General features: G+C 35.5%; 1 protein-coding gene across 2 annotated transcripts; it reads left to right on the forward strand.

The window, feature by feature from the left end:
• Nucleotides 1-664: 664 nt before the first annotated feature.
• Nucleotides 665-9325, forward strand: LOC112706606 (protein SEMI-ROLLED LEAF 2). Of its 2 annotated transcripts, none has more exons than XM_025757990.3 (21): nt 665-884; nt 1108-1164; nt 1441-1600; nt 1999-2073; nt 2432-2547; nt 2899-3013; nt 3255-3383; nt 3852-3899; nt 4133-4329; nt 4411-4607; nt 4878-5170; nt 5525-5674; nt 5770-6090; nt 6313-6462; nt 6924-6999; nt 7402-7529; nt 7655-7849; nt 8098-8238; nt 8325-8453; nt 8534-8740; nt 8889-9325. In XM_025757990.3, the coding sequence occupies exons 3-21, from the start codon at nt 1466-1468 to the stop codon at nt 9030-9032; spliced, it is 2946 nt and encodes a 981-aa protein (XP_025613775.1). In that variant the 5' UTR covers nt 665-884; nt 1108-1164; nt 1441-1465; the 3' UTR covers nt 9033-9325. The 2 variants fall into 2 exon arrangements, with proteins under 2 accessions (XP_025613775.1, XP_025613776.1); XM_025757991.3 differs by having other exon boundaries at nt 675-884; nt 1108-1181.
• The last annotated feature ends 403 nt before the right edge of the window (nt 9326-9728 follow it).

Below are 9728 nucleotides of genomic sequence, written 5' to 3' on the forward strand. Positions count from 1 at the left end.
TTTTTTCACTTTAGAAAATCTTGATTCCTCAAAAAATGCTTGTTGGATAAGTTAGATTAGGCTACTCTATGAACCTCATGAATAATTTGATCTAATCACTCGTTATTTTGGAAGTCATAAATCAAATAAGTAACAATAATATATGCATACAAAGCTTTAGGGGTAAACCCAATGAGTAAATCACATGTGAAGCTAATTCAAAAAGATAAAATTCTATTTTTGGTGAAAAGCATATTCAATTATATGGCGTGCAAATGTATAAAAGCAATGGAAAAGAAAAGAAGGGAAGGGAGTGGCGGGACATTTTCTTCCTTTGGGAATAATCAAAAGGCAACACCAACACCAATACCAAACCATATCATAAATTTCGGGACCGTTTTGCAACCTTGCAGCTTTAATTTGTTCCTTAATCCTTACCAGTTATTGCTTATTATCATCACTGTTACTGTTTTTCCAATTGTACTGGACCATCCTACATTCATTTTTAGTAAATTCACCGATAACAGTTTCACCAGTTATAAAAACTAAATCAGAAGAAAGAAAAGAAAAACGAAAAAACGATCTGAAACTCACGTGGCTTTGACAGTTACTGCCACGACAGCCCAATTTCCCACGTGCGACATGGTCATCAGTCAACTACTCCCCCATAAGGCACAAACCTTCCACCCTCTGCATTTTATTTTTTATTTTATTTAATATACCAAATTCTCAATATTTATTTTTTGTCCTAATTAGCAAAATATTTTTGAAGTATTTTCCATTTAATTCAATATGATACAGATTTCTTCGCCGAATTTCCAATTTCCAATTCCGTCGTATTAACGTCAATAGGCGGGGGCGAGTTGCACCCTCTGACTCTGACCCCCCATTGCCATCTTTCTAAGGTTCCTTCCTTTATTTTCTTATTTTTATTTTTAATTAAATAATTTTACTATTTTGTTCTGTTTTTTTTTTCATTCGCTGGATTTTTCTTTTTATGATTTGATTCCATCTGCAGTTAGTTATTAGCGTGGTTTTGTCATTGTTGTGCGCTTATTCTTCTTTCAGTTTTCTTTTCCGAGCGTAATTTGTATTTTTTTCTTTTGTTCGTGGAAATTTTGGTTTCAGTATATGGTTTGGATCGCGATCGGAGAAGGTTGATTTTGCAAAGGAGTTGGAATTTCGGTAATTGGAATTGATAGGTTCCTATTTCTCACTTTGAAGAATGATGATAAGTTGATATAGTAGTTTAGTTTTGATTCTGAAAACTTGATCCTGCAACATTTTTGTTTTTTGGGTTTTGGAATTCGTTAAACTCTTTATGAGCTATACATTGAGCTGAATTTGGAACCGTTGATGAACACAATTATGCTGAATTGTGTGGAATTTTGACTTGTGAGTAGTGGAACATGACTGGTGGAGGCAAAGTTTGAGGCTTATTTGAATGTGTTTTGTTTTCAGAGGGGGTTTGTGAATTCCTAGGAAGATGGGGGTTATGTCCAGACGGGTTTTACCCGTCTGTGGTAACCTCTGTGTCTTTTGCCCTTCACTACGCCCAAGATCAAGACAACCGGTCAAGCGTTACAAGAAGTTGATTGCTGATATCTTCCCACGGAATCAGGTCAACATTTCAGCTTATGTTTCTATGTATATATTCTTATGTAGACACTATGCATGAGATGGTTTAGTTTCTGGGAGAATGGTGGTATGAATTGTTTAAAACATGCTTATCTAAGTATCAATTCTGGGTTGGTGTGTTTATTCTCCATAACAGGTATACTTTTCACATAGTTTTCTTAGCAAACTCTTATTGGGGAATGTTATAAGTAATGAGATTTTTGGTTTTATGAAGAGAGGTAGTGCCATTGGAGGGTGTTATATGTTAAACTTACTAGTATAATAGTTGACAAAGGATTTAAAATGCTTTCAGACGCCGCTTTCACCTTTTCACCTCTCCCCTCCTCTGGCTGAACTTGAAGATAAGAGAATTATTCTCTCATGCACTCCTATATTTTGCAGGTTCCTGAACCGAATGATAGAAAAATTGGGAAGCTGTGTGATTATATTTCTAGGAACCCGTTGAGAATTCCCAAGGTATTAGTATTATTCTTCGAAGCCTTTCTTTTATTTTTTTAGTCCATTTGTTTCATGTAACCAATAAAATCATGACGTGGTTGAGGACATTGTGATCACCACTTTCAGTTGGAAATAGAAGATTAATATTTTGAATGAGAACACGGTAAAAGAAACATTTGTCGTTTAATATTTTAAACTCAGGAAAGAGTTGTTACTCATTGCATTTAGTGACGTGCACAGTCTCACCTAATTTCAGTCTTGGCATATCTTATATATAAACAAATACTGATGAATCAATTTAGGTTCTGATTTTTTTTGTTATTATTTTTAATATTGAATTGTCATTACTAATTTTTTGTTGTATTTTCCTTGGCAGATTACTGATAACTTGGAGCAAAGATTTTACAAGGATTTACGTAATGAAAACTTGGCTTCAGTGAACGTTGTCTTGTGTATATATAAGAAATTGTTATCATCGTGTAAGGAGCAGACGTAAGTTTTTTATGTAATTTTAATTCATACGTTCCGTCGATTAATTGGTATGAGGGGTTCTTTTTATTTAGTTAGTTTTTCTTTTTTGGAAGAGAGAGAGAGAGAGAGAAAAGATTTTTTTTTGGGGGGGGGGGGGGGGGAGGGGGTTACTCCTGGATGTAGAATATGATGATAATCCCTTATCTAAATTATGATTCCAAGAAGAGTTAAAGAACACTTTTTTTTTTATGTTATTTTCTTTTCTATTAGGAAGTGGGTCGAGTAGTGTCGGTTTTGGTTCATTTAACTTTCTACTGTGCTACTTCATTTTATTAACTAATAATATTCAAACTATGGTTCTTAACATTGCAGGCCACTTTTTGCTAATAGTTTATTAGGGATCATTCGGACTCTTCTAGAGCAAACTCAGGCAGATGAACTGCGGATCTTAGGCTGCAATACTCTTGTTGGGTTTATAGATTGCCAGGTATTTGGCAACCTTTCTGACTTCTGAGCATTGAATTCAGTAAGGTTATGATGCAAGAGTTTTGCCGCCACTTTAAGGCATATTCACTGATTTCAACTTCTATTTCTATCTATATCAGTCCAACATTCCGAGTCTTGCTACTTGATCCTGTTGCCTTTGTAGAAAATGTAGAGTAATCTTATATTCATATTCTTTGAATGGCTTTAGTGTAGAGGTACTGACACTTCTGAGTTAAAAGTAGACAGATGGTACATATATGTTCAACTTAGAAGGTTTTATCCCAAAACTATGTCAAATGGCTCAAGAAGTGGGAGATGATGATCGAGCTCTGCTTCTACGCTCTGCTGGATTGCAAGCTCTATCCTGCATGGTAATGCTTCTGGTCTGGTTCATTTGTTACCTCCTGCAGAATATGCTTATGCATTTCTGTGTTCATGTAAGAAAGGGTTTTACTTTACTTTATTGATGAATATACACAAGGATCTACGTGTCCTATTTTCTCTACAAAAAGGAGTGCCGTGGGTATACATAGACAATTGAAAACATGGTCATTAGAAGTTTCAATTTGTCTGCTTTATAGTTTTTAAACAGTGAAAAGGGTATGTGCTGGAGGAGATAGAGTACAAACTGGTAAAACCCAGTAATTAGAGCTGAAGAAGGCTAGAAGCTTTGTTCGCACAAAGTTTTAAGAATAGTACTTTTAAATCATTTAAATGAGCTAGTGGCTTCCTTGTTCAGTTGTTCCTACCACACTATTCTTCTGTTAGTTTCCTTTAAAGGTCATTCTTTCCTTCTACTGATGCCTTTTGTTCTCACCCCTTTTTCTTTTCTTCACCAGGTGCAGTTCATGGGTGAGCACTCACATCTTTCCATGGATCTTGACAAAGTGAGTATTATTTTACACTATTTTTTCAATTATTGTTGATTCATGCAAGCAGTGACATATAGCTGGGTTGGATTATTTTAGTGTGTCTGGTTTTTTTTTTTTGTCCTCTAACTTTTGCACTGAAACTTGGGTGAATTTTGTGGTTAGTTTGCACTTGAACCAAAACTATTTTTTTGGTAATCTCATTGTTTTTCTTTTTTTATTTCTTGTTCATTATTTGGATTCTGAGATAGATTATATCAGTGGTTTTGGAGAATTACATGGATCTCCAATCTACGTCCAATGTTGCTGCCGTAGAGAAACTTGATTTACAATCTCAGAATCAGTTGGCTCAAGGATTTCCTAAAGAAGCAGATGGTGGACATTCTTTACCAGATATCTCTACAAAGAATTCTTCCTCGTTGACAAGAACTGAGATGGAGTCTAAGTTGTATGTCTTATTGTTATTTTTGTCCCCACTTTATTATGAAGCTGACACTGTTGACACCTGAGAGCCTCACCACTTTTACAGGGACACCACTAAGGATCCTACGTATTGGTCAAAGCTTTGCTTGTATAATATGGCCAAATTGGCAAAGGAAGCTACAACTGTGCGGCGTGTCCTTGAACCACTTTTTCATAATTTTGATATTGAAAATCACTGGTCTTCCCAAAAGGGTGTTGCATCTTCTGTTTTGACGTATTTACAAACCCTTCTAGCAGAATCAGGTAGCCTTGGAACATTCAGTGCTATATATTGTCTCGACTTACTTAACAAAGCCTTTTCCCGCTAGATGGGGTTGGCTAGATGGATCCAAAGACGTCATTGCGTCGTGGTCATGCATAGGGATGTGGCAAAGTTTTACGCCGGCTGTTGCAAACCTAACACAACCCTTCTCATGAACCGGCTATGTAAACATAGGCCGAGTTATACATGATGTTCTCTGATTTTGATACTTTCTTTTTTCATGTAATTAATTATTGCATTTTGAATATCAGGCGATAACTCTCATCTTTTGTTGTCCATCTTGGTCAAGCACTTGGATCATAAGAATGTTGCCAAGCAACCTATCCTACAAATTGATATAATTAACACCACCACTCACCTCGCACAAAATGTGAAGCCGCAGTCCTCAGTTGCAATCATTGGTGCAATATCTGACCTCATTAAACATTTAAGGAAATGCCTGCAAAGTTCAGCTGAGTCTTCGAGCGTTGGGAGTGATGCATATAAGTTAAATATTGAACTTCAGTCTGCTATAGAAAGGTGTATATTACAACTTTCAAACAAGGTATGTATGAAAACTTGTTTTTCTTTTTATATTTGTTATATGACACCTGGCATTATTCTAGGGCTATGGTTTTATTGAGTGAAGTTTCTTGGACTCTAGATGTGTACAGATCCTTTCTGTTGTTTGTTAATGTAAACGTTAAAAAGCTACCAGTAACCTCTTTTCTAGAAGATAAAAGGAAAAGAAGGGGGGGGGGGGGGGGGGAGAGAAGTTCTTGGCTCCTCCTCTACTTGCATCTTATTATACCATTAAAATGGTCTTGGGGATTGTTAGAATGAGTGTTGATATAATTATTAGATTATTGAAATTGACTTTGTTGTAGCAGTCTTATCAGAATGCTTCTCCTTTTAACAGGTTGGGGATGTAGGACCCATTCTTGATTTGATGGCTGTGGTTTTAGAGAATATTTCTACTTCTACCCTCATAGCCAGAACAACAATCTCTGCTGTCTATCAAACCGCAAAATTAATCAGTTCTGTCCCTAATGTGTCATATCAGAAGAAGGCAAGCATTCCTACTTAGACTGGAAATAACATTTCTACCTATTCAGCTTTATTCATTTATCTAAAGACATAGGGTGTTTCCTGGACTTATTCCAGGCTTTCCCTGATGCCTTGTTCCATCAATTGCTTGTGGCCATGGCTCATCCGGACCGTGAAACACAAATTGGAGCACATAGTGTCTTCTCTATGGTGCTTATGCCATCAATGGTTTCTCCTTGGTTGGACCAGAAAACAAAGATGGCTATGAAGGTACAGAGTAATAGCTTCCACATTCAGCATGATAGTTTCTCTGAAGCAGAACACTTAAATGGGAAACTGCTAGAAGGAAACACGGTTGCAGGAGTTACTGGGGATAAAAATGCTGTTCATCCATATCGTGGTTATAGCTTTACTCGTGCACTAACTGATGGAAAAGAGGTATGACATTTTCTACTTATCAGTATTAATTGTATTATCTTAATAGTGCCATAGCGGGAGCGCATGATATGATGGAGTTTGTGTCGATCCTATTTAAATTTTAATGATTCTTCTTGGATTCAATTTTATTACATACATCTATCAGTTGGTTTGGTCATTTATTTTTTCTTGTCCAACAATGGAGACCCTTGGTTGTTCCTAACCATGGGTTATTCTTTTCAGGATTTAGGTTCTCTTAGATTGAGCAGTCACCAAGTGAGTCTGTTGCTTTCTTCCATCTGGGTTCAGGCAACCTCTGTAGAAAATGGCCCTGCAAATTTTGAGGCAATGGCACACACTTTTAGCATCTCTTTATTGTTTACTCGTTCTAAGGTGAGATTGATGTATATCAAGTGTCATGATTGTTTTTAAATATCTGTGATCTGTGAAAACAACAAAAAAATGACTTTGCCATTTTGTTCATCATTCATATATTGTCTAAATTTTGAATTATATGTTTTCTAGTAGCTGGGTTGCTTTTTTTTTTTAATTTATTTTGCAGATACATTGGTTACCATAAAAGCCTCCAAGTTCCAATTTATTATGAAATGCAATTAGCTATTTCAGCAACTTAAAAAGAATATTTCAAGTTGGTGTCAGAATGGAGCCTGCATTTAGTGGCAGTGGCAATAATTTTGACAGCAAACTTTATCTTTACAGAAATGAAAAAAAAAAAAAAAGCTATTCATAGCCTTTTAACTAATCCCGTTAGCTTTAAAATTTATTTATCCAAATCTGTTTTCATATTTTAATTAATTTTTATAATTTAATGGTGATATGAATTGCTTTGTCAGGCATCCAATTACAGGGTTTTGGCTAGATGTTTCCAATTAGCGTTCTCCCTTCGAAGCATCTCTTTGGACCAAGAAGGTAAGTTGGATGTACGGGTGATTTTCTTATCTGTAGGAAGGAATGACATAAGAGTACTTCCGTCTCCATGGATTCAGGGCTGGGAACAGAGTCATCGTTGAATGACTTATTTTTATACAAAAGAGATAAATGTTATTATTTCCTTTGGAACAGAGGCAATAATGGAATCACAATTTCAGTGTTTTCAAATGTTTACCTTTAGATGAATTGTCCTATTGAGGGTGAGTTTGGTATGAGAGTGAAAAAAGGAGGTAAAACTATAAGGATCAAATTTTCATGTAATTTAACCCATAAACCCCTGCATAAAATTCTATACTGTTTTTACTCTCATTCCTAACTGACCCTGAGAATAATAATTTCTCTGGTGAAAATTCTGATTCCTTCCTTGCATGTCTGTTAAAGGAGGCTTGCAACCAACTCGCAGGAGGTCCCTTTTTACCTTGGCTTCATACATGCTTATGTTCTCTGCCAGGGCAGGCAATTTCCCTGATTTAATTCCGAAAGTTAAATCATCCCTGACAGAGGCTACAGTAAATTTCTTCTCCGAATCTCTTGACTTATCCTCATTCTATGGCCTTGTTCTTCAGCTTCCTTTCAATATATTTGTATTTTTTTTTAAATAATGAGGTTAACAAGTTAAGTCATAAATCAACAGGTAGATCCTTTTCTCAAATTGGTTGATGATATCAGACTGCAAGCTGTTTGTATAGAATCAGAAAAGACCATTTATGGGTCACAAGAAGATGAAATTGCCGCTATAAACTCACTTTCAGCTGTAGAATCGGATGACGAGCAGTTGAAAGAGACTGTGATATCATACTTTATGATTAAATTCTCAAAATTGTCCAAGGTAATATGAGTAATATGCTTGGGCTGACATTATCTTAAAATTGATCAATTTCTTTTAGTTTTTACAAACACATTCGTAATAAGTGTTACTTAGGCCTAATTAACCCATTGGTATTATGAATTTATGCACATCTTATGCAAGGTATGTTCACAATATGTGCTGATAAGCTAAAGTTGCAGTCTAGTGGCTTGTTGAGGATGTTTTATAAGCACATTTGCTGAAATATGATTTTTATTTTTGTTTAACAGGATGAGTTGTCCAACATAAAGACACAAATTCTACAGGGATTTTCCGTTGATGAGGCATATCCTTCAGGACCTTCACTGTTTATGGAGACACCAGGGCAATTTTCTCCACGTGATCAGATTGAGTTCCCCGATTTTGACGAGGTAAATTTAATAATTTATCCAAAATTGCTTCTGTTTATTGGCTTTTGAAAAGTTGTGTGCCTAATATTGTTTGGGTCATTTTCCAGATAGAGACTTCAAAGTTTTCGATTGGTGAAGAGTCTGGGCCTGAACCAAGCGGAAGTCAGTCTGATCGCAGAACATCACTCTCAACCAATACTACTGATGTTCTAAGTGTTAACCAACTATTAGAATCGGTAAACATTCACACTATAGTTGATTGGGGACTGTGTTTCTTCTTCTTCTCTCAAACACGTGGATTATTTTGCATGGACAGGTTACCGAAACCGCACGGCAAGTTGCCAGTTTTTCCATTTCCTCAAATCCTTTACCCTATGACCAAATGAAGGACCAGTGCGAAGCGCTTGTAAATGGGAAACAAGAGAAGATGTCTGTTCTTCAGAGTTTCAAGCATCGATCAGATGTCAAGGCCATAGTTCTTCCAAGTGAACGGGGAGTAGAAGTTCCCCCTCTACCAACTAAGGTTAGTGTGTTTACAAAAAGGAGTTGATTTTTCTGTAAACAAAAGTTATGGATGAATTTTTTTCTACAGTATCTAGGTTCTAGATAGGATTTAAACAAATGAAGTTAATTACTGAGAAATTATATGTTTGTACCGTGCAATTCTGCAGGTGCAGAAACTTTTACAAGATGATTTGAAGTTAGTGAGCCAGGAGCAATCTATTTCACAGGATCAAGTTCTAGTGCAGCAAAATTCTCTGAGACTACCACCTTCAAGCCCTTATGATAAATTCCTGAGAGCTGCGGGATGCTAATGCAAACTATGTTGCAAAACATAGAAGCCATTTTTTCATTATTTGCATCGATGATAAACTAAATGCTGATTATTGAGATGGTTTTTACCATTCTTGCCCAAAGTGTGGGAAATTTAAAAGATATACTGCCTTTTTTTTTATCTTTATGTTGAGATGGGTGGGGAGAGAGGGGAGGGGGGTGTTTCTTTCCAGCAAATGTATAATTATGTCGATAAATTTCATTATAATTGTCAATATTTAAAGAGATTTTTAGGAATAAAAATGGTTATGGTTATAGGTTGCCACTTTTATTACTGTTTAAGCTTTGTGTATTTCCCATTTATCTTTTACTATTATAAAGCCTTTGGTGGGTAAGAAAACTGAAATTTTAGTCAAACCGGAAGAATATCGTTTTCCTTCTCTTCTCTAGTGATTAGTGATCACTAAGTGATATATATTTAAGAGTTTGGAATTATTTAAAACAAGATTTGAATTTTCTATAAGTGAATTTAACATCAATTCAAATTTTCACATGTTTTTATTTTAGTTCTATAAGAGTAGAGTAAAAAATATACTTGATTTTGGCGAAATTAAAAAATACGGTTTTGTTAGGTACACAATAATTTTTGTAAATAATGTGAATAATAGATTTTGAAATTAACTTAAATAAAAAAATATTCCATTCCAAATTACTTCCTAAACCTTAACATCATATCA

Source organism: Arachis hypogaea, chromosome 8, assembly GCF_003086295.3.
Source record: "Arachis hypogaea cultivar Tifrunner chromosome 8, arahy.Tifrunner.gnm2.J5K5, whole genome shotgun sequence".
NCBI classification, from domain to species: Eukaryota; Viridiplantae; Streptophyta; class Magnoliopsida; order Fabales; family Fabaceae; genus Arachis; species Arachis hypogaea.